The sequence below is a fragment of the Falco cherrug genome, chromosome 14 (genome assembly GCF_023634085.1).
Source record: "Falco cherrug isolate bFalChe1 chromosome 14, bFalChe1.pri, whole genome shotgun sequence".
NCBI lineage: Eukaryota > Metazoa > Chordata > Aves > Falconiformes > Falconidae > Falco > Falco cherrug.
In genome coordinates, this window is record NC_073710.1 from 16090988 (window position 1) to 16115235 (window position 24248).

At 37.6% G+C, this 24248-nt stretch overlaps 1 protein-coding gene across 2 annotated transcripts in view; it reads left to right on the plus strand.

Moving 5' to 3' along the window:
* Window positions 1-7599: 7599 nt before the first annotated feature.
* The window catches only part of WWOX (WW domain containing oxidoreductase), a 530925-nt gene continuing 514276 nt past the window's right edge, over window positions 7600-24248 (plus strand). For both annotated transcript variants that reach the window (XM_055726863.1, XM_055726864.1), the window contains exons 1-4: window positions 7600-7744; window positions 10337-10401; window positions 11657-11714; window positions 12888-13066. In XM_055726863.1, coding sequence (XP_055582838.1) covers window positions 7638-7744; window positions 10337-10401; window positions 11657-11714; window positions 12888-13066 — 409 coding nt within the window. In that variant the 5' untranslated portion in view covers window positions 7600-7637. The remainder of the gene's footprint in view (window positions 7745-10336; window positions 10402-11656; window positions 11715-12887; window positions 13067-24248) is intronic.

A 24248-nucleotide genomic window follows, 5' to 3' on the forward strand; every position in this document is an offset into this window, starting at 1 on the left:
TATTCTTATTCAGTAAGGAAAGGTGAATACCTTAATTCAAACATCTTGTACAATAAAAGCTAGACTTTCAAGGGAACTCATGACCAGGTTTTTAAGAGTACATTCAGACCTAAGACCTAACGTTCCACAACATTCAACACTCAATAAGTTAAAACCTTTTAAAAATCCATCTAATTTATGCCAACATGAGATTTTAGGCATTTGGAATTTTTTCTGTGATAGTGACATACCATTCAGTGAAATGCACTGTGTTTTCCAGGCCATTATGTAACGTTTGAAATGAAATCCAATGTATCCATTAATTTGCACTTCCATAAATGCTTTTGTTCTCATTAGATCATCCTAACACCAAATTAGTAGATTAAGCAACTGTGACTGCTCTTTTGTTACTGAATTACAGAATCAGTAGATGTCAGGAATGTAAATGAATGTACTGCTAGCTTTTTACTGAATTCAGATTGATTTTCAGGCAGAACAAAAATTGGCTGACGGACCATAAACAGAAGATAATAGACCACTGAGGAGAAGTACCCAGTGAATTGCTTCAGGGACATGCATTAGGCCTCATGCTATTTAATTTATTTTATTTAGATGACAAAGCTGATTCTGCAGCTCTGTGAGACTGTAGACCATTTAAATTCAAACAAACAAACAAGACTAGTTGTTGGCGAAGAAATTTTACAAAAACAAGGTGCTTGTCACTAGTCTGTGCTGCCAGTCTTCTTTCTACCCCTTCTCTCACACAATAAGCCTTACATGAAGAGCCTTTTTCTATTCTGTCTAAGCCTACTGGCTAGCTTGCCATAACCCATGCATGCCCTAAGAACTGTTTTGCCATGATTTTGTTGTTAGAGGTGGCCTTACATCAAGATTTGCATGATAGATTATTTTGTAGAAGGTCATCTGTGATACAAATGAAATCCAGCTGAATTTAGATAGTTGGTCCCTTTCCCCTGTATTTGTAGATGTTTTTTAAGAGGTACAGTGTCACTCACGCCAAGCATATGGATATTCTTAATTGGGTCATGAAGTATCTTTAAAATCAAGTGCTATCAGACAGCTTGAAATGCTGTTACAGTGTTGTATGTAACATGCATGGGGGAAGAATTGCCGTAGTCCTACCAAGAAAATGGTTCTTACTGGAAACCACATGTGATGTGTTTCACTGGGATGACTGTTAGAGATTTGGAGAGAGAGAAGAAAGTGAAAGCAAGACTTTTAAACAGATATACAGTGTATGGTGATCCAATGATAACTGAAATGAGGGTGTAGAAGAACTTATGATACTTCTTTATATGCAAATGTATTATACACTGAAGTTAATTTAAAATACAAGCTGGATTCAAATCTCTCACTAGTGAAATGTCACTATGTCATTTCTCAATAGCTTAAGCAAGATCAGAATCAGCTCAAGATTTTTCAGGGTATTTCCAAAATAGGTTTACAGTAGTTCATACTGCACTAACTTCTCTGACATATCAGTCCTGGTTTTCCTTTACATAATCCAGCAGCCAGCCTATGAAAAAAAAATATCTGTTACAATATTTTTGTAAAATTTATCAGAAATACTATTTTTCTTTGTAGCAGTTCTATTTTTTTCTTAGCAGTTTGAAAGTGGATTAGAATGTTTTGTTTAGTGGGGATAAAGTCTCTTCTATGTGATCTTCTTGATCCTGTATCTAAATAATACCTTTTCTTCTGTAGTGTTGTAAAGTAATTACATATCATCAGTGCTCAGTATTTATTCTAATGAGTTGTTTTCATAAATCAGGCATTCTTGGTCAGTTACATGCTAGATCAAGAAAAGAAGCTTGCAGTTACTTAGTTACAATGGCTACTCTGCTGAAATAATTTTAGGAGAGAAGAGTTTTTAACAAAGAACATTTTTTCTAAGAAAAAGGCTAGAGTTTTATCTAAACAATATCTATGTTTGAAATGTATTCATTGTGCATGGACTGCATCCATTGTTATGAGTGTGAAGAAGCTCATTAAAGAATTAATCAGGAATGATAGCTAATTTGATTAAGAACGTGAACTGGTGATTAATATTCATAAACTGTTATAATGGTTTTTCTATTTTCTTTTAGTTATGCTCCATCTCTTTGATTTCTCCTGAGTAATTAGAGACAAATCATCCGAATGCTTTTAAATCTCTCAGAATGAAACCTTCATCTTTTTCATGTCTGTGATCAAGTATCAATTCTCATCTTCATTTAAAATATACTGGTAATTCTGCTTCTTCCATTGCCGGTGATGTTGCACATGCATATTCTAGCTTCTCACCATTGCCTCAGGTAGAAGCGAGACTAACAATGAAAAAATGAACCAGATGTTCTCCTATACCCTTTAGGTCTGATGCTGCAAACATTTCCATGTTTAAGTTTAGATATATGAGTAGTATTCCTGAACTCAGAGAGACATTGCAAAGCAAAGAGTGAATAAAGTGTTCATTGCATCGCGGTATAAGAACTTTACCATTAATCTGTTCTTTTACTGATTAATCTTATTTACCTCTTGCTTTCTTGTCTGTGCAAAGCAATTAAAGCCAAATGTTTAAAGGAGTTTAGATAGCTGACTTCCATTTCTCTTTTTTCTTTTTTTTCTTTTTTTTTTTTTCCTAGCTTATCACTGTCCAATTTTGCAGTGTGAAAGATGAATAATTACTTAGTAGGTGTGAGTAAATACTTCTCTGTATGTTCAAATATGGGTTTTGTACCTAAGGGAGACTTGACTATTGTTTTTTCTTTTTTTTTTAACTAGCTCAGGAAGAATATTCCATCAATCTTTTAATGACTTCGAGATGGATATAGAATACAGGGTGAATGAACTGACTTCGGTTTACATCCAACGTAGCAGGAGACTGACTGAGATATGGTGACTCTCAGGAGGTTTACAACTGCCTTCAATGAGGGGATCAATGTCATTGCAGAAGACAAAATTGCCAGAATGATGAATTTTGACACTGGTAAGACTAGAATTTATCTTACAGGCTTTTATGCATGCTGATATACATATAAAGGTATGGAAAAAAGATCATGCAATGTGCAAGAAAGGAAATGCTTTATTATCAGTGTATTTGTCCTTGTAAGTACCACTATTGGTTGAACCAGAGCACTCCAGGCTAAGGATATTTAAACCTTAGAAAGAAACAAATAGCATGAAAAAATACTAGTGTATAAGACAAAACCTATAAGCTCTAGAAATAACATATACATAGACTGAAAGTTTGGCTGAACGCTGCCTTATCCTTTGAATTATTTGACTTTTACTTTTCTGCAGTGGTTAAGGTTTACTGCTGGAAAGTGACAGAAAGTCCTTACTTGGAAGGTGAATAATAAGAAAAAAATCTTGTCCTTTATAACATTTATAACCAAACTGTAAATATATCTTCCTATATTCCATTATTTTCTTAATAATGTTGAACAATTTTAATATTTCTATTAATAAAATATCAGAATATGCAGGTAAGAACATCTAATATAACCCTGCACATTAATTTCTACACTGTGCATGTTCTGAATAAATTAATATTAGATTAAGTGTAAAGGTAGACTTTACAATATTCAGATACAGTGCATCAGAGGTTACCGATTCCTCAAGCATTTCAAGGCATGATTGTATGCCACATTTTTTTGCACCTTACTCTATGTTATTTTCTCTGGAAATATTATTATAAAAAACGCCACGTCACGGAAACTCTTATGACTGGGATTCCAGCTCTCTAGTTTTCACAGACGTTTCACACAGATTCCATAGGCAAAATGTTCTTTATGTTGTTTTCAGAGGAAACTAGATCATCAACACAAGGCCTATATGAATCTTATTAACTTTGAAGTTATGTCGAAAAATGTATTATTATATGTAAGGAAGAAGGATAAGATTATTGAAATCTCTAAAAGTAAACTTGGGTAAAAACTCAGGGATTTAGAAAGTTTGAACAGGTTTCGTAACTTGAAAGAAAGTAAAAAGTGACCTTGTAAACATTTTTATGGAAAGCTGAGTTTAACTCCACACACACACACAAAAAAAACCCAAACAAACTCCCTTGAAGGACATGGCACATCCACACTATGCAGTAGCTCAAATATTCATTTATCATGTCCCAGTGAATTAAAATCATAGCCTTATGCAGACTGCACTGCTTTAATGCTGAGGTAAGAAAGGCATGAGTCACTGAGGCAGAATTTTCACCAGGAAAGAAATTTTCACCTGGAAAGAAACAGCTGTAGCCTATGCAAACATGTTTTGCCAGCTGCTGAAAAATTATGATCTGAGGGCTGCTCAGATTTTTGTCATATTCCTGAATCATGATTTCTAACAAGTAGACACATGCTCTATCAAAAGGGTAAATCAACCTTTTTGCTGTGTCATCTGGATGCTTTTGCAGTATGTCACAATTATTTTTCTCTCATCCAGATAACTCTCAGTGCCTAAATCCTTGTCAGATAAATCAGTGCTCAGATCTCTGACAGACAATGGCCATGATTCAGCAAAGCATATAAGCCTGTGACTAGTGTTAAGGAAATGTTACGCCTTTGCTGCCTTAGCCTTGCCAGTGTAACTGTACGACCAAATCTTTGTCAGTGTTTCTCACGGAGAAGCTAGAGAAATACATTAGATTTTGATAGTTTAAAGACAGCTAACAGAAAATGAGATAAGATTCTAACTGACTTTTATGTTATTGTCAAATCAATAATCATTTCTAAATGTCTTCTTGTTTTAATTTATTCACTTTCTGGCAGGCTGTGGAATTAATCTTGGTCTGTGAGGCTTAGAATCATCAGAAAAATTAATTTAGATGATGGCTGCAGCAATGTATCAGAATGATGTCTTTCAAGCATATATGCTAAAATATGACTCTGAAAGCAAGTGACAGAAGTTTTTAAGCAAAATGGGTTATTTACTACTCCGACTGTATGAACATGACAACTGAGATCACTGTAATAACAGAGACTAGTAACTTTATGCAACTGCTATTACAAAAAATCCAAACAAAACCCAACCCCCCAAATAACAGCCAGAACAATGCACATACTGTACACGCCAAGGATAAGTGTGTACACTCAGTCAATTTATATACAATTTCTTACTTTCCTAACACAGACCTACCTGATGGGGAGGAAGTGATAAGGAGGAAGACTGCATTACCCCTATGATTTTAGGATCTAAAAAAGTGTCTTAATTTGTGGCAAAACTGTTACAGGCCTTAATCTGTGTCCTAAAGTTAGAGTCCTGCTCTTACAGAAATCATGGCCATTGCTTTCTGTCATTTGAGAAACCTAACAGAACTAGTTCTGCAATTTAGTACAGATGGGCAGAAACCTGAACTTGCATGGACCACCACTGAAGTCATAACTAAATGTCATATTGTTCCCATGAAGTTTCTTGATGTAATCTTTATTATTTAGTTAAGATATGTAGGTAATCAATGTAAAAAGAAAAAGCTGTAAAGATAGCAAAGGACTTCTCTGACCTTTGAAAGGGAACTAATCTTCCATTTGCCAGAATTTGAAATTGAAATACATGGTTGAATTTCAACATTCTTTGAAACAATTAAGTAAATAACACAAGTCACCAAATTATCAAAACTTGTGACTCCCCCCCCCCCCCCCCCCCCAGTGAAAACCTGAAAAGTAGGAGGAGTTTTAAAGTAGAGAGGAAGAAATGTTTGTGTAAAGTATCATAACTGTTGGAGTCTCTATTGATTATTAGTTTTCAGAGACGAGTGTGGCATTTCTTAAATATTTTTTGTAGAAACAAACTGTACTGAAAACAATATAAACACATAGGACTTCTGTGGTATCATATTACTCACGTACCACGGACTTAAAAACAATCTGTTAATACCCACCTTGATCTGTCAAACAAAGCCTTTGCTTTTTCATTCAGTAAATATTTCTACATGAAAGGCAGTGGTCCTATTAAATGGGTATATACACATACACACATATATATGCTTAGTTTTGAGATTCTATTTCTCTTTCTAATCTAAAGTACACCATACACCCTTTGCACTGAAATACTGCAATGCCGCTGTTTACATTTAGGACATAACGCGTACTTCACGCAATACAGATGTGATAGGAAAACTGTCAGACAAATGATCTCCATGATCCCACTGAATGCAATTCATGGAATGCTGGGTGCTGAATCCTAGCAGACAGCAACAGGAAGAGAACTAAAACCTACCTTTTCCTACAGTACTACTGCTAGATTAATATACTTTTCTGAACTACAAATATCGACTTAAATGATGTATTTTCTTGAGACCTGGCACATCTCTCCACTCATTCACCCATGGAGTATTTCAGCAGCTTCCTGGACCAGAAGTGAGTGTGTCGCTGAAGTTTCCCTTCTCATATGTTTACCAAAGATAGTATGGTCACAGTCTGTTTTACTACTCCCAGCAATACTTGCATGAAAGTTGGCTTTTGATGATGCATGAGTTTTTATTTGTAGCAGGAGGAGATAATTTAGGAGGTGTAATTCCTCAGGGGAACCTGTAAAGCAACGGGAGCAGCAGGGCAGAAGAAAGTTCAGGCTGCTTTTTCTAGACAGATACGCATGCCATTAGTGGGGGGTGAGCGAGCCGTGTAGGTCAGTGTCTCAAATAGTGCATGAAAATGTTACCCAAAGGAGTCATCGCACTCCACTGCTTTTGTGAGGTTGCACTGCCACCTGGTGCAGTCCTCACGGATTACAGGCTCTGTCCAACGGTCCGCTTGGCTTTATTTGGCTTGTAACACCTGCCAAAGGACCTGACAACGGGAAGACGCTGCTACAAATGCTGACAGTTGGGTCTGGTTATATAAATAGGTAGGAATATGTCAGCATACGGGTACGGGACCAAAAGCACTGAGGTGGGCCTGGGATGTGTGCTATGCCAGCTGAGTAATGCTAACAGACAGGGTCTTTTGCGTGTCACACCTGCAAAGTGAGCTGCCTGGACTCCAGCCGCCAGGACCTGTAGGTTGGTGTCAATTCACTGACCTGGGATGCTCCAGTCTTTGCAGCTGACGGTACTTATGTCGCCGGGTGGCACAGGCTTGGCAAAGGGGCCTGTGAAGCCGGGTGGGGGAAGCGGCCCGCAGCCTCCTGCGGGGGGTGTTCCCAGCAGCGAGGTACTCCCTTCCAGGCAGGCCTCCCTCATCGAGGAAAGCGACACAGAGGAGTTCTGACTAGCACGGTCACAATGGAGATCCCACACGGTCTCATCCCAGAGATCAGGAAGTGGCAACTAATGGTAAAAAGCTTAAAGAACAGTTCATTTTTCATTGCTTTCTGCCACCTTGCTGTGTATTCGTACCTGTCTCTGAAAACAGAGGGCTGGAAACACCTAGGGCTCCCAAAATCTGAGGTTCTTGTGCCATCCATGACGATGTCAACTCAATCCAGGGCCCCTTAGGGGTTTGTTAAAACTCAGTAACACCGCTACGACCCAACAGGGCTGAGGGCGCAGCCGCTGCTCAGCCGCGGGCCGAGGGCAGCGCCCCCGGCCCCCTCATGCGCCCCGCGGCAGCGAACTACGCTTCCCATGGTGCCCCGGGGCGGGCGCGCCGCGCCATTGGTCAGCCCGGCCGGAAGGGGCGGTGTGGCACGCGCCCGCTGGCTGGCGGCGGCGCGGGGCGCCCGTCCCAATGGCGGCGGTGAAGTACGCGGGGCTGGAGGACACGGACAGCGAGGAGGAGCTGCCGCCGGGCTGGGAGGAGCGCACCACCAAGGACGGCTGGGTTTACTACGCGAAGTAAGGGAGGGGGGCGAGTCCGTCCGCAGCCCTTCGCCCACCCGCCCCTTCGCCCTGGGGCGGCATCCGTGGGGCCGCCGGTGCTGCCCCTCAGCGCGGGGGCGGGGGGCAGGACCCGCCATTTCCCGCCCTTTCCCACAGGGGCCAGCTGCCGCCGTGAGGCGGCGGGGGCCGCAGCCGGGACCCGTTCCCCTGAGACTCGGTTTCCGCTTTCCTGACTCCTGGGAGCGCCGAGTGCGGGCTATCCTCCCCCCCCCTCCGCGGCGGCCTCCCGGTGCTGAGCCCCACCGGTGCCGGTGGGCGGTGGGAGCGGGACCGGGGCGGGGCGGGCTGCGCGGTGCTGAGCGCCGCCGGGCAGCAGCAGCCCCCTGCCCGCGTGGGAGCGATGCTGGAGCGGCCCCGAGAGCGAGTGGCACACAGCTGTTGCTTTTGCAGTACACGTCGGGGGTCTGTGGGTGATCCCCATAGGATGGGCAGTTGAGCCTCACACAACATCGGAGTTTTCTTAGTTTTCCTCCTTGCAGGAGTAGAGGGGAAACGGGTACAATAGAAGTTAAAAGCTATAAATACTTTCCCGCAGCTCATCGGTATACTACAGCTTCAACAAGCGATGAAAATTTGCATTTGGCACCATCTGGCTTCTGCCATTCTGAAAACGATTGCATCCTCGCTGGTTGCAAAAGGGGATGTACTGTAGGGCTAACTAACTTGTGGGGATATATATTTGTATCTTTTCTCTTCTGGTGGTTTCTGTAGCCATGCTGAACTGGGAATTCTGTTTCAGGGTGTTTAAAGCTGCAAGATTTAATCCCTTCCACAGAAAGGGGGGAAAGTATAGTGCATTCTCGCCAGTGGCAAGTTGGCATCTTCCTCCCAAGTTCTGTTCTCCAAGCACTGGACAGAATGCTTTAGTTTAGCTGTGCTTGGTTTGTAAACACTGCAGGTTCTCTCTAGATGTTTTTCTTAAGTCAAGCGTTGGTATATTTCCTTTGACTTCAAAAGCTCACTCAGAAAGGGATTGCCTAGTGAAAGTAGCAAATTGACAAAACAAGATATTACAGAGTACTGTCTACACAAACATTTCAACAGCTGTGGTTTGTAACTGTTGTGAAACTTAACTGATTCAATTTAATGAATGACATGACAGTAGTAGGTCTTTACTGGCTGAAAGTCTTGCTCTCTGTGTCTAAAAAAATTTGATGTGAAGAGGTGTTACACTGCTGCTACCTTTAATATAAGCTTTATATCTACGATACCTCTGCATATTCTGGAAACTTGCTTTTAAACCTCATCAACAATATGAACTTTAAACTTAGATGGAATAGGGTTGCCTTGGTTTAAGACTTTTAAAGGCCTTTGTGATGAGTTAGGTGTGCACACAGTTAGTTGCCAGAGCTCAGCGTGTGTGTGTTTGTTTGTCAAGCTGTGGTAATTTGGTTATATATCTTACATCAGAGAGGAGTAACTGGGGATCTGGTGTCTTTAGTGTATGAGTGTCCTGAAGTTCAAGTGCTACTACAGGTCACAAAGATGTACTTACTGAGTCTTGGACCACCAGCTGTGATTCTTGTAATACGGTATGCTGTCGCTGTGGGCTAACTGCATGATTGTAAGAAGGAAAAGTTACTTGCTGTGTGTAAGTTGTTGTTGGTACTAGATCTGTAGTTTAGTGATTATTTGTGTATGTTATTCAAGAATGCTGTTAATCTTTATTTCCTACTTGGGCAGCTGTCGATTTGGGCACTTTCAGGTAATCCCTGCCTGACTCAATATAAAAACTTGGTTATTATTTTAAAATATTTAGTGGAAGATAAGATTTTAATATCCAACCTGATTTTGGCACTTTGGGTACATTAAGACATTTATGTGCACATCACTTTGCTTATTAGTCTGTAGCGCAGAAAACCTTGTCAGTGTATTAATTCTGTTACAGTGATTTAAATGAATAAAATCTCTGAATTAGAAGAAGAAATGTGGTACCATTTTCACCCACATTAAATAAATAGCCTGATAGTCTAGGCCTTTGGATAAACTTACCTGTCCAAAGCTGCAATTGCTCATGTAGAAATCCAGACTTATTTACCTTATAGCTTGCAAATCAATGTTACTAGACAGGAGTTTTAGAAAGATGCTTTTGCCATTTGAAAATTTCCTAATATTATTTCTACTAGTTTCTGATAAATGTTCTTGCTTCTTTCTTCCTTTTTCCTGCCAAGGATCACCATTTTTTTGAGACATTTTCTGAGTCTGTTGATGTTATTCTTTAATGGCTTTTAGGTCTTCTTTCTTCTCATCTAAAGCAAGAAAACTTAGATTGGAAGTCAAACATTTATTTGAAATTTTGTAGACTCCTACGCTTTCTGGCTAGTTACTTTTCCTTCAGAACTGTGGCACTATGGAAGCCTGATAACTTCTAACAGCAGTTTTGACCTTTGTTAAACAAGGGACTGATGTGTTTCTTTCTCTGTGGAAGGCAAGCCATTTTCTGAACCATGTTTTTAAAAAAATAAACTGCATGAAAACAAAAATTTTAGATTACAATACAAATTATTAAGCAATTTTTTAAAGTCTTAAACTTTTCTTTTCCTACAGCCACCTGGAAGAAAAAACACAGTGGGAACATCCTAAATCTGGGAAGAGGAAACGTGTTGCAGGAGGTTTGTTTTAAGTTTTTGTAATGAACTGAAATTGTTATAAATGTCAGTTAGAGTCTGTGCAGGAACTAGATTTCATTTTGACGCTGATCACCTAGGCAAACTGAGCTTGCAAAATACAGCTGGTTTCAGTGGGGTTTTACCTATGTGATTGTGTCTCTGTAGGGTGATCATCTTGCAGTTTTATGGCTTTCCCATGTTGCTCTGTAAAGCCAAAGTACTAATTCCAGGGTGTAGGGATTGTTTTACTGTGGCTTGTAAAACATATAGTCAAAGGCTGGAATTCTCTGATTGGGTACTGATATCCTGGTGTCCATCAGATAATGTTTATAGCTGGATTATATTCTTCAAAGAATATATTTCATCAGAGAATATCCCTGGCACAGGAGGTAGTCCCATTAGTTTTCATTTTACTTGTTTTTCCTAACCCAGTTGAATTTTTGTGCCAGAACACAAGACAGCCAGTGTTGCAGAACACTTCAAAGGTATATGACTTCTTAAGGACCTTGGATCAATGCCTTAAATTGGATCTTCCCAGAAGATTCTCTGTGGTGTACCTAGGGTTACTATACTGTTGGCAAGCCATATTTCTTTTGGCATTGGTAATGAGACTATACTGGAATGTTTTCAGTGGATTTTGTGCTGATTGAATTATAAATTAATACTTTTTGGCCAGGATTAGAAACATGGGGAATGCTATCTGTCAAGTACTTCTGTAGGGTCTTCTATATAAAGTCTTGTTTTGTAAAGATTTATCATTTCTGTTCTTTTATTTGTCCTTCCGACTTCACAGAATCATTTAGGTTTGAGTTAACGTATCCCATATCCACATGCACATTCTGATCTGCCAACTTTTGATATGTTACATGTTAACTCCTACATTTAAATCAGTGTTTTTACTGTTTATCAGGGATATATACAAAACTGTGCAGTATAGACACATATGTAATAGTAGGCATGGTTGCATTTTGCTGTCTTGTGCTGTAAGATGAAATAATCTTTATAAAGAATTATTAGATTATCTTTATACTTAATATGCAGTCATTACAGTTGTACCAGATCTCCTATGTATTTTACTTTTATTAGAGTGCAGTTGTGTGTGATTAAGGAAGCAGTTCTTTCAAGTTCCAATGTTCAAGTGCAGTTTATCTACAGAAATAATGCAGAATTTTGCCACATGTGTCTGAGAAATCACTTAAACTTAAGTCTGAGTGTACTCAAATGCCTGAAAAAAGACAATGTTTTATATATTTCCTAGGTCTGCCATATGGATGGGAGCAGGAGACTGATGAAAATGGACAAGTCTATTTTGTAGAGTAAGTATGTCAAAACGTAGAGGAGTAGGACAATTGTGTTTCATTTTGGGCAGTCTCTGAGTTATACTGTGACAATATCAGCTGGAAAGACAAAGAAATAAGTACAACTTCAGAATCCATATGCAGATATTACAGTTGTAGTGGTGTCTAGCCACCCATTTGTTGTTTTCTGAATTCTTCCATGTGTACAGAAATATAAGCTTGGGTGGCAAATTGATGTGACTTATGTATCCACATCTAAAAATGTGAGCTGACCTTCAGGCAAAGTTTATGTAGGCTCATTTTGTTTGTATACCTTTGTGGATAAACTCTGTACATGTAACTTTAAAAACATATCCAGAATTTCATGGCTGATTATGAATGTTGCAGTAGTGCTTTAAACATACAAGATGATAACGAAACTGCTGCAGCCCTGACTCACTTGCAGTGTAAAGCACAGAAAGAATATAGCACAGGGACTGAGCTAGCAAAAATTTTTAGAAAGGTGAGGGAGGAAGAAGTTCACAGAAGCAGAAAGAGATTTCTGGGAACATTTCCTTTTTCAGTGGCAGGGTCAAAGTGGGGTACTCGCCTTAAACTGACTTGGCAGAATGACGAATATTCTCAGGCCAAAATAGTATGTGTAACCTCTCTGTCCTGAATACTGAACGTTGTTGCTTAGTGTCACTTTCTGATAATTGTCTGAAGAAAAAGAAAAGTTGGTTTTAGAAAGGTGAGCTTGACCCAAATTGTGCCATTTGCTGAGCTGATGTGGAGCTATTTGTTTTCAGTTGTTTCAGAAAAAAGTACTGAGCTATATTTCTTATTGGTATATTGTTTCAAGGGAGTAGCGTAGGCCTCTTTTATAGAGCTTCTAAGAGAACATGATCTTCCCTAATATAATAAGGTTTTTCCTTTGGCAAAGTTCTGCTTTCTGTGTCAGGGGTTCACATGAAGTTCAGAATGGGGCTGTGAAGTATGTGAATACAATTATTAATGGATGCTGTCACAGTTGGAAGAATGTTTGATAAAAAAGTAACTGGGATCATTTTAATAAAACTGAGGAAAAAAATTGATTTTTGGGAATTTAAATAATCCACTGGAATTATACACAGCAGTAATTGAAATAAATTTAAAATCTAAACACAGAGTACAGAAGGTTCCAGGCAGTTGAATTTTTATGTTCTTTTACAGCCACATAAACAAAAGGACTACCTACCTTGACCCAAGACTGGCCTTTACAGTTGAAGATAATCCAGTAAAACCTGCTACTAGACAAAAATATGATGGAAACAGTACTGCAATGGAAATACTCCAGGGTCGTGACTTGAGTGGGAAAGTGGTTGTAATCACAGGAGCAAATTCGGGTATAGGTAGGTTAACATTACACATAAGGTGAAATAGGCAATCTATCATACTGTCTATTAAACAATCTATCAAAGGCTACTTTGTTGTTTAAATATCTGTCTACTTTTGGTATTCAAACTTGGTTTGCATTATTTCCATATAAACCCTCTAGTTAGACTATTTAGGTTTGTATACTACTTTACTAAAAAGTGTGGTAAGTTGGGAGCTTAGATGAGTGCTGCAGGAAAGACATTAAGTTCTGAAACTATTGATTTTTGTCGCGAAAAATATTAATGGAGGCATTTTACATTATGTGAATATATAAAGGATGGCTGTGAAAAGGGTGGGAAGTTTCTTTTTATGGTCTTGGTGGCTAGGACAGGGAATAAAGTTTTTATCGCTGCAGGGGAGTTCAGATAAACTATTCAGAAGAAGTTTCTAATGGCAGCAAGTGAACTCAGATAAAGATTTTTCTAAGGAAGCTGTGGAATTTTTATGTCTGAAGATATTTTCAAGTTAGCTTGGTGATAAACTTTTGTCAGAATGTCATGTTTGATGCTTCTTTAGGGCAAAAAAAATTTTTGTGACCTTTTGATATCCCTGCTAGTTGTATTTTCTAACAGGTTTGTAAATCCTTTTAAACACTCAGCTTGTTTAGGTGTCTGTTACATAGTATTACTTCTATAGGGTGTGAGTATGAGAGATTCTAATTAGCTGCTTTTGTTTCATTTTATAATGAAGCTTTGGTGCTTAGGGGCTTTGCCTTTCTTCTCAGAAGACAGGATTTCTTTGCCAACTTAATTTGCTAGGCTGTTTGAAGTTCCACTTGGCAACCTGCACAGCCTATGTCTTTTTCCGTGGCTTAAATGTGTGGAGGAGCCACAAATATTAAGACGCTGGTGTGGTTTGGTGTTGATTTAAACTTTTGGTAAGTGAGAGGGTCTACCTAAATCCTAGATAACAGCTAGGCTTTTGGTCCTTTCTGTGGTTTGCGTTTTTCTTTATGGTGGGATTAGATCAATATTGAGAGTCCTTATGCAAATTATTTAGTGTTTTTTTTAATGCAGGATCTTGACTCAAACACATTTATAAGGGCACTGGAAAACCTCAGAGTCATTCTGGAAAACGGGTTAATAGCAGGACTTATCACTCTGAATTCTGTTGGTTTTTACCCCTTAAATAATTAAGGGAGTGTTATCCCACAGGAGTCAGATGAAGAATTTAGAGCTTTGTGGCTTGCAATTTAGGCATTAACAGCACTTGTCCTGCTGTCGTCGCGTGATACGCTTCTACAGATTAGTATTGCAGTTAGGGCAGCAAGTGTTGTACTTACCTGTCTCTGAGGAATTTGTAGTTTCAAGTGAGGTTTGTATTCCAGATTCTTGGTGCAGCATGTCTTCACATTGCATCCAGCAGTAGAGTTTGCTTTGTATGCAACCGCGCAGTCTCAGAACACTTAAGAATTACCGGGACTCAAATGATTTGATTCTTATTTTTTTAACGATGATGGCGGGGGTTGGAACATGATCATCATTAAGGTCCCTTCTAGCCCAAACCATTCTATGATTCTATGATTTTCTTTTGGCAGGAGAGGAGCTACCATTCAGAGTTGCTGAATGAGCTGAAAGTGTTTCTTATATGACAAAAGATTAATCCAAGATATAGGATGCTTTTGTCAAGATTTTTTTACCCCCTGTTTCTCCCTTGCTTTATACTCTGGATTCATCACAAGTAAGTGAGCGTATCTTTGCACCAGGTGGTCTTTGCTTGTGATGTACATGGGCAGATTATATGTACACATATATACTTCCTTGATTTCTGTTAGTAGGTGAGGGAAGGATATCACTCCTGGTCAGAAGCATAACAAGAAGAGTGGAAGCATTAGTGAAATGAGCCTTGGGTTTGTGCTGCTATACGAGGTTAGGATATAAGAAATCCAGAAGTATGAAAATGATGTAGCAAGTAGGTGATTAAGGTGGTGTTATGGCCTATATAACTCAAAACTCTTGCATACCGTGTTGCGTTTAGTATAGCTGTAGTCCTGGATTCTGTGTCTGATACTGCTTACCAGTTGCAGTGGAGCATGGATTAAGGAGAAAGCAGCTACAGGGTTTACGCTGCTTATGTAATCCATGTTCTTTTCTCCTAGCTCTAAGGGCTTCTGAGAGGACATAATCTGAGCTGGTTTTGTGTTGGTTATGACTTTTGATTGACCTGTTGGATGGAGAAAAACGAGGTTCAAACTCCTCAGTGTTAAGGGAACGCTCCACATTTGGGGTTGGCTAATAATGTACTTGTCTAATTAATTTGGACATAAGTGGCAGAACTTGAAGTTTTTGAAACTGTTGTCTGAGTTTTTAAAATGCATCAGTCTTAGCTTAACTCCTAACCACACTTCGTGACTCTTGGCAAACTCCTTTGAATGTGTCAGTGTCATGTAATGGATTGCAATGTAGAGATTCCTTGGAGCTTCAATATGTCTACACAATTCTTTGGGACTCTGTGTGGAAATACTAATTAGCTAGCTCAAGTGGAATCTTACCAGTTTTGGAGCTTATTTCCCAGTTATTTTAGGATTTCCGTGCTGTGCTCCACTTTGTGTTGTAGATACTCCTTTTAAACTCTGTATGTGTTTTGGGGCTAGTATTTCTCTCACTGAGTATTTTGAGGAGTAAACTATTGCTGTGTTTTCAGAAGACTGACATGCTTTCTTTAAGAGGTAAGTCTAAATATTTCCAGGGAAATACTGCTGTCCATTAAGTGACTGAAAAAGAATGTATTAATTGTTGAGCATTTGTACTTAATAATATAAGGAGAAAAAAAATAATCACTCAACCCTTTCATTGTCAAAATTAGTTTCAGTGGTATATTTACAACTAACATTATGGTATCTCTACATTTGTTGAGAAATTCTTGATTTCAGGATGGGTAGAACAAAGATCAAGGTGTAAGCTAGGAGAGTGCAGGGTATCAAAATGCAGAAAAATGCTTTTTCAATTACTGCATCACTGGATGCTCAAGATAAACTTTAGAAAATGCTGAGAATCCCTTGAAAGATGGATGAACATAGATATGTTTTTTTATTATTATTCATCCATATACACTGCTTTAAGAGAACAAAAGTTTAAAAACAGATCAGCAAAGATGGAATGCAAAGTTCATTATTTGTGAATCTAATACAAAGAATTCAACGTAGCTTGCCAGGAACATTTATTTTTCTTATAGTTGAAAAATCTCTTCAACTTCTGAAAAATAGAGTGAGTTAATTACTAAGGGAATACTTTGGATGACTTCCGCAGTGGTAGAGTTTTAGTGCTATTGCACGTACTGGCTTCTCAAGTGTTACTTCAATGCCATTAACTTCTCTGAATATGTCTGTAAAAAAACCCTGTTTGCCCTGTGGTGGTTCGTTTTATTACTGATTAGGAATATGGACTGTAAGAATTTCTGAGATTCCATACCCATTTTCTTAACCTAGTCTTTAAAATTGCTGTCAAAAGTTTTGGGGAAAAAAAGTACTAAAAAAAAAATAAATTTATAAAACACTTCCTTAGTTTTCATTAGCAACTTGCCAGAGGTTAAATAATTACTCTGTTCTTACAATATAAAGATATCATGGAAGATTGAGTTATTAGTAAAATTTTTTGTTTGTTTGTTTTGGAAGCTTTTTCTTCTGCCAGTGCAGTCCAATTCTTTAGATTTTTTTTCTGATATATTTTTTTAAGCTTAATCAGAATTTTAGTCTGACTATCACATTAGAAGTTGAGGTAACTTTTGGTCACAGTAAAGTTGGTACAGTAAGAAGAAGTAAGACTGAGTTACTGAACAGTTTAGCTGTCTTGTGTCAGTCCTGGTTTTAATTACGGTTATATGTACATTTAATTATGAGTAGTGTAAATTGTCAGTTTGTTCTCTAAAAGTAAGACTTATTCCACTGTGAGGAATTGAAGATAGTGTGCAGTTTGTGTGCATTGTTTTTCTGTTTTAAAGGTCTTAGCATCAGTTAAGTTACAGAGAAAATACTTCCCTAGCATGCTTCTTGTATGAATAAAGTCATACTTTCTAATTTTTCCACTAGAGGGCTGTGTTGCTCTTTGAAAATACTAAACAAAAGAGACCTGGTGCTTTTTCCTGTTTTTAGTAAATGCTCCTGTAATTTTGTTGTTTGTGTTCTTAATTATGAGGGCTAGAATTTGAAATTTTAAAAAGCATGTCATCTGTTCATCTAGGTTTAATTTTGTGAGGAGATGTGGTATTTGCAACTGCATGTGTAAGCAATCTCCTGAATTTAAACAAATTTTTTAAAAATAGTAATAATTGGATTCAGTATTGAAGAGACAGTTGTGTAGCTGATGAGATTTTCTATGATTTGTATAAATATTGCTAGCTGGTTTTAGGATTCTTATAGCTGTGTGACCTTGAAACTGCAATGTGTTCTGTTTTCCGTACCAGGTGCAGTTGTATCTAACCTATTGTGACTGCTAGAGTATGCATGAGTAGTGAAATGTAAGTAGTATTGCAGTATATTATGGAAGGGCAAAATATGTATGTTCTGTGCAGTCAGCCAGATTCCACAAAGTAGACTTTTTCTCAATGCATTTCCAAGATTTCATCACAGAACTGTATTGATAACAACCAAACCACTGCACAAACAGCAATTCTAATTTTTCTGCCATATGAAGGTCAGAAGAAATCTGTTAATTGCTTTTGTGAGGGGTGCCCAGAACACAAGCAGCTTAATTTTTTTTTTCCAAATACTGAAGAAAATCCAGAAGCTTCGGCTATAATGTGGCTTGCTATATTGCTTCCCTTGATTATGTTTTACCAGAGTAAAGAATATAACTTTATAATTGTGGGAATGTTTTATATTAACCAACAATTATTTTGAAGAAATAATGTTTGGTTAAATGGAATTCTCTTTTTTTTTTTTTTTTTTTTTTTTCCCTGGCACTTTTACTGCTTTGCTATGAAGAGGTCTTGGGAGAAAAGTTGGGTATGAGGTACTATTAATCAGTACTTAAAAGATGAGTCACTGCTCCAGTGAGCTTTCAGTCTGCATATACTTCTGGTGTGAGAAGTTACTGTATTTCTTTTATTTCTTGTATAGAACCTCAGTATTAGCAGCTTTTGTCATACTGATGCAGAAGGTTGGGAAATGTGCTTATAATTTATCATAGTTAAACATCTGCTTTACGATTTAAAAAGTTGTTCTGAGTAACTGGCCCTTTAATTTATAAATGATAAACCAAAACTTTCCTGCTTTATTCCTTTCTCTCTTAGCTTTTATTCTTCTGATGTCTATTGGTGTATTATGTTTTAGGTGTGGAAAGACAGTAATAAAAAATGGTTATTGCAAAACTTGTGCAAGTTAGGTTATAGCATATCACTTAAGTTTTTAAACTCTGAGTCTGATTAAGTTACAACTAAAAATAATCAGTAAACTTAGCAGAAGATGACATGCTTTATTAAAATGATTTTACAAACCAAGGAAATGCAGAGCAACCCACTTTAATTTTTTTCTTCTAACTACTAAAATACAGTTAGAAGCTATATTCTTTCATTCTTTCTTTTTGAGTTGATTTATGCTACACCTATGGCTGATTTTTACCCCCTTAAACACATGTAGCCAGTAACTGAGGATCAGGCATATGAAATCGGGGGAAGAGCCTTAAAGTTAAACTCTGTTTTGAGCTCAAAACAATTAGAATAGAGCTTATGCAGCTTTTGACATGCATTGCGTATTTAATGAGCTGTATTCCCAGTATCAAATGTCACAGTTAATTGCAGCGAGGGTTTATATATATACACAATCATAACTGAACATTGTGAAACTGTAGAAGGTAACATTTTGACAATGGGTAACTTGGTAATTTACTTAGTATTAATCATCATGGTAACATGTAGATGATTAGATTTTGTTCACACATGGTGGTGCTTTTGTGATAAATACAAATTACATAGCTGTGCAGTTTATCATGTGCATTTCACTGTATCACCTGCACCTCATTCAGAAATCTCTCTCATATGGGACATTATTTGAACACTTTCCATCTGTGATCAATGTAGAATGGCTACCCTTCTTTAAATTATTTTATTCCCAAAATAATTCCCAGTTTTCTGTCTCCCTTACTGGAAAAAATACAAGTTTCAGTGGTCTGGGATGTGGGATTTGCTGTGTTAATTCTGGGACCAGTAACATCTAAGATCTTAGACTGTCAGGGTGGAAACAGAACTTTAAACTATTGGAAAACTAGGAATCTCTCTTTTCAGTAAGCATATAGTGCTTATATTAATTCAGAAGGTCCAAGATATTTTTCTTGTGTAATCGTTTTATTGTATTAAAAAAGTTATTTTTGGTAACTTTTGGGTTTTTTTCTGTTTATCAAAGGAGTATAAAAAAATAAGTAAACCTGTACATAAACAATACAATACACATGGCCAGACTGTGCTTTGGCTACTTGCTTTTGTCCTTCATCCTGGCAGAAGCTAATGTAAGTTTGTTTTAGTGGGTAAGTGACATATTGCATAGCCTCAGAATTTCTGAATTCCTGATTTCTGAGCTGTTGTTTTTGTATGTTGTGTGGTAGTGCTTGAGCACTTCTTGTATCAGTATTGTTCTGAATCTTTCCTGTAGTTAAAAAGCAGAACCTATGTTCAGAGCCTTGGTAGAGGCAGGTGTAGTTCAGCTTTGCTGCATTTCTTATGCCAGTTGAGTAATAGCCATTACTCAATTAGCTGTTTAAGCTACTGCCTGTAAGAGGAGTGAAATTAGACTTTTAAAGCTTATCTAAATTTCTTGTGAGACCATCTCTAATAGAGAAGTCTCCAATAGATGCTGGCTAGCTTTCATCGCTATACCCTAAATCTTTTGGCAATGGAGAGATAAGAAAAGTATGATGAAAAAGAACACCTTTACTTCTTAAGGAATCAAAAATGGACTGCTTTGTACCTGCAGAGAAGAGAATTTTGTGAATATGGGGAACGATTCTAGCTGAAGAAGTTACTGACATTATTTGTGGGCAACGTAGCATTTTTACTGAGGCTAGCTTTATCGGCCTTCACAAAGAAGGTAACATTTGCTGAATCCTAATTAGACCAGTGAATGGTCTCATTTAAGTCAAACTCAGATCATATGGGAGGAATAAAAGAGACCCTTACAAATACCATTGAGGACCCTCATTTTAATAGTATTAGTGTGACTGTCTTAAATATGTTCATTGTCTTTCGCTGTATTGCGTGGAGTTTGGTGGTCTAAGCCTGCAGATGTTTGTCTGAATATTCTGCTAGGTTGCAAATTTCCCTTGAAAAAAGTGCACATTTTTCTTTGAAAGCATGAAGTTTATATTCTAATTTCTCTTGTCTGTTTCCAGATGAAATAGCATTTAAAGGTGATACAACTGGCAGGACTTCTACAAAGGAACTGTTCAATATACTCCTCTGTTTCAGATGCACTTTAAGATTTCTTGTATGATTTTGGAATTTTTCTTATGTTGTAACACCTGAATTTTGTCAGCGTTGAAAAAATCAGCCTGTTTTTGTTTGATAGTTTGTTTTGGGGAAGAAAAATCCTTAAGAGAAAATTAATGTGTCTGGTTTTGGTCTGTATTGTTATTTTTCTCAATGCAATTCATATGTTTTCTTGAAGATTTCTAAGTGTAAACTTTTTTCTGTGTTTTATTATGATGAGTAAACAGCAGGGTGTTTGCTTTCCAGGAATTGTCTATTACTCGCATCCCTTTTTCTTAGAAGAGCAGAAAAAAGGGATGTGGCGTGGGTGAGCAAGCTTGTGGCAATGCTTCTTGATTGGTCTTTTCCTACTATCTAGATCTTTTCCTCAATTTAGTGGTAAGAGTGTGTTGTCTGAATCAAAATTAGTGTTCATAAATGCATGAATTCCTATGGATTAATAAGGTGAAACTTCTGCCTGTTTTTATTAGGAATTTCTGTACGTGACTATATTGTAGCTCAACGGTGCAGAGAATGGAAATACTGGTGTTTTGCGAAGGAGATGCATCTTATGTTCTTGCTAAACCAGCATAACTTGTGGTAAAGACTGTTGCAGCCTTTGCACTGTTGTATGTTTTCATGCTGGAAGTGTTTCACATGTGGAGAACTGAAGTGGGTATTATTTATGGAGGTTTGGGTTCAAAGCTTATTGTGAGGCAGACAGAGAGATCAGCAATATATAACCTTGGATTATTTTTCTTGGCCAAGTCCTAGCTGTCCCTGAGATTGGTTTAATGGGATAGTTTTGTATTTATTGAGCTTTTAAAATCATGAAGGAATTGTTCCTTTTTTTTTTGTGTGTGTGTGATTTCTAGGCTTCATGTATCACAGATTTCACTGCTATAAGCAGCACAGTATATTATCAAAAAAGCCCAGCTGGCCTGGGTGCTGCCAGTGTGTATATGTTTTGCCCTGGAAGAATAAAATAACCTCTCATGAGAAAAACAAGTTACTCAATAAAAACATCGGTTTGCAGATGTAACTTTTACAGCAGGGTCTTCTGCCAGCACAGTTGTGCTGTTTAGGGACTGTTTTCTTGCCAACTTTTGCCAGCAAAATAGTGGCAATGAAGATTTGGTTTTGAGCCCTTTTAAACTGTGGTTGGGTGGGGAGGGAGAGACGGGGGGAAAATAATAATCCTTCAGCCTAATACAGTTTGGTATATGCAGCTACATATTTCAGTTTCGTGTTGTTACTCTTGCTTCGACAGACATTCATTCTCTTGAGGAAAAAATGCTTGCTTAATGAAGAATTCATGGGAAAGTAATGCCGAAAAATTAAAGGCTGAATTTTTAAAGTCCTGTGATCCATGTGCTGTGGACCAAACTTGGCATGCATTATCTTAAACCTACATGAGTAGCCCTACCATAAAAATATGGGTGTCTGTATAGTAGCTTTGTTGTTTGCTTTGTACTTAAACACTTAAACACACCTTAAAAAACAATCTTAACACTTCACTCAGTTTTTTCCAGGTAATTTTGTTGTGGAAGTCCAAAGCTTTGTAGCAGGCATGAATTTTGTTGTACCAGTGTCTTTGGGGAGTGGGAGTACAGTGCTTTTCCAGGAGAGCCTGGATCGTGCAGGAAGTGTATTTTTGGCCAGAGTGCATTAGCTGGGTAATTGGTGTAGAAAAGCACAATTTATAGAGGGGAAATGTGCCTGTGGGGTAGAACTTGTAGCTCGTTCTGTTGTGGGATGTTAGTAGCTGTCACTCAGGGATTAGTACTGATGTATTTTGAACAATTAAAAAACTACTAAAAGCTATTATTTTCAGACTTTGAATAATGTTAATAGGAGAGGGTTCTCCTTAATTTACAGTGCTGTATTATGAAAATTTATGGTAGGTCATAGTGATTGAATTTTCCATGAGTGCCATTACTTAGTTTTAACTCTGGCTTAATATTGTGGAATACCAACATTGCTCTGCTTTACGTAAAGCTCCAACTGTCTTGTTACATACTGTAAATATTACAAAGTCCTCTTGGATTTCTGTAATTTATTTTTCTTATTGAGTAAGCTGAAAATGGTGTCAGATGTTCATACTGCTTTTTCATGTCCGTTTTGATGAATCTATTTATTACTTCTGTAATGAGTAGTACACATGGTTGGTTAACCAAGTTATTGAACTTCATCAACCTTGGCTGAAATTCACAATGCACGTGAAACTTGTTGTAACATGTAAGAAATTACATCTGGGCTAAAAGGTTCAATAATGATTACTACTTGTAATGGAATCTTTTTACAAAGGATGGGATTCAGCTGTATGCCTGTGTTGTACTTTCTAGTACTTCTTTTACAGGGGAATAATGTATTTGTACAGCAGGAGCCTTCATATGTGGTACTTTTTGTCTGTTATCTAAGAGTTAAAAAGACTTTTCAGTGAGCTGCAACATAACTTGATTGCTTTTCTGTCTTTAGAAATATTTAATTTCACAAAGGTTTTTCTCATTATTTTATGCCTATTTCATAGTTCAGAGATGAAAAGACCCTTTACATGATTCAGTCTATTTTGCTGGAAAGCAGAACTTGCTCTCTGTACCATGTTCTGTCTTCATGTTTTGAAAGCTAATTGTACTGTAAGAGTTTGAATGGTTTCAGCTGTACATTTGTATTTTTTTGGAGTGCTTCTTAGATGGTGAGAACAGAAGAGGTTGATAAATTCATATTGTTTTCTAATGACAGCATCTTCCGAGACATCTAGAGACTTTTCTAGATGCTGTCAACTCTAGCTACAGCTAAAGATGTACGTTAACAGACATGGTATTTTTGGCTTATCAGCAGAAAATTTCTTAGTGATTATACCTATGCTAAGCAGTAGGGTCACAAGAAGAAAGGATTTCAGTGTCTGGTGTCCCTTTTAAACTCATCATGCTTGATTGTGTCAGATATTTATAAGGTTTTGAAACTCAAGTCTGAAAGAGTAAATGCTTACCAAGAAGGAAGTGAAAGGAGGCAGGTAAGAATTTGGGAAGATAAGATCAAAATCCTCACCTGATTGACAGGAGTCTTGCTACTGACTTCGGAATTAGTGAGGCCAGAATTTTGCCTGAATTATAGAATAGGAATAGTACTGTGAGAAAGAAATAGATTTTTTCATTTGTCCTAAAGTCTACGATACGCAAACCTTTCTAAAAGATGTGTGACTTAGGAAAATAAATACATGAAATGTCACATTCTTTTAATAATTCTCAAGGGAAGACCATTGAGAGCAGAAGTAGTTTTATCTCTTGTGATTTTTTTAAAATTATGATATTTGTGGTTTTTAGCCCTGTTATTGACCACACACTAAGTCTTAAGCCTTCCTGTTTTTATTTTTCTTCTGTGAGAAAGATTTATTTTTTTGTTATTGTTTCTTCACCTTTTTCCATTTTTTTCTGTAGGCTTTTCTTTTTAATATGCGAGACCTTTGTAGCCTTCTGTTCAGCTATATAATCTCAGTTTTTCCGTTCCTGTAACATCTCTTGGGTTTTGATTTCTTGCTGTACTTTTACATGGTGGCTTTTAGTACTTTATCTGTTGCTTCAGAAAGCTCGGTACGAACCGGCTGTGTTCAGATCTGAATAGTTCTGTAGTAATACACACTGTTTCCTCTACTTCATTTAAGTATAGTTACCTTGGTCACTGTTTCCAAGTTCGTGTACTTAGAGTCTCCTTTATACTAAAAAATTAGTGAAGTTAGGTTTTCTGGTTGTTGTCATACTT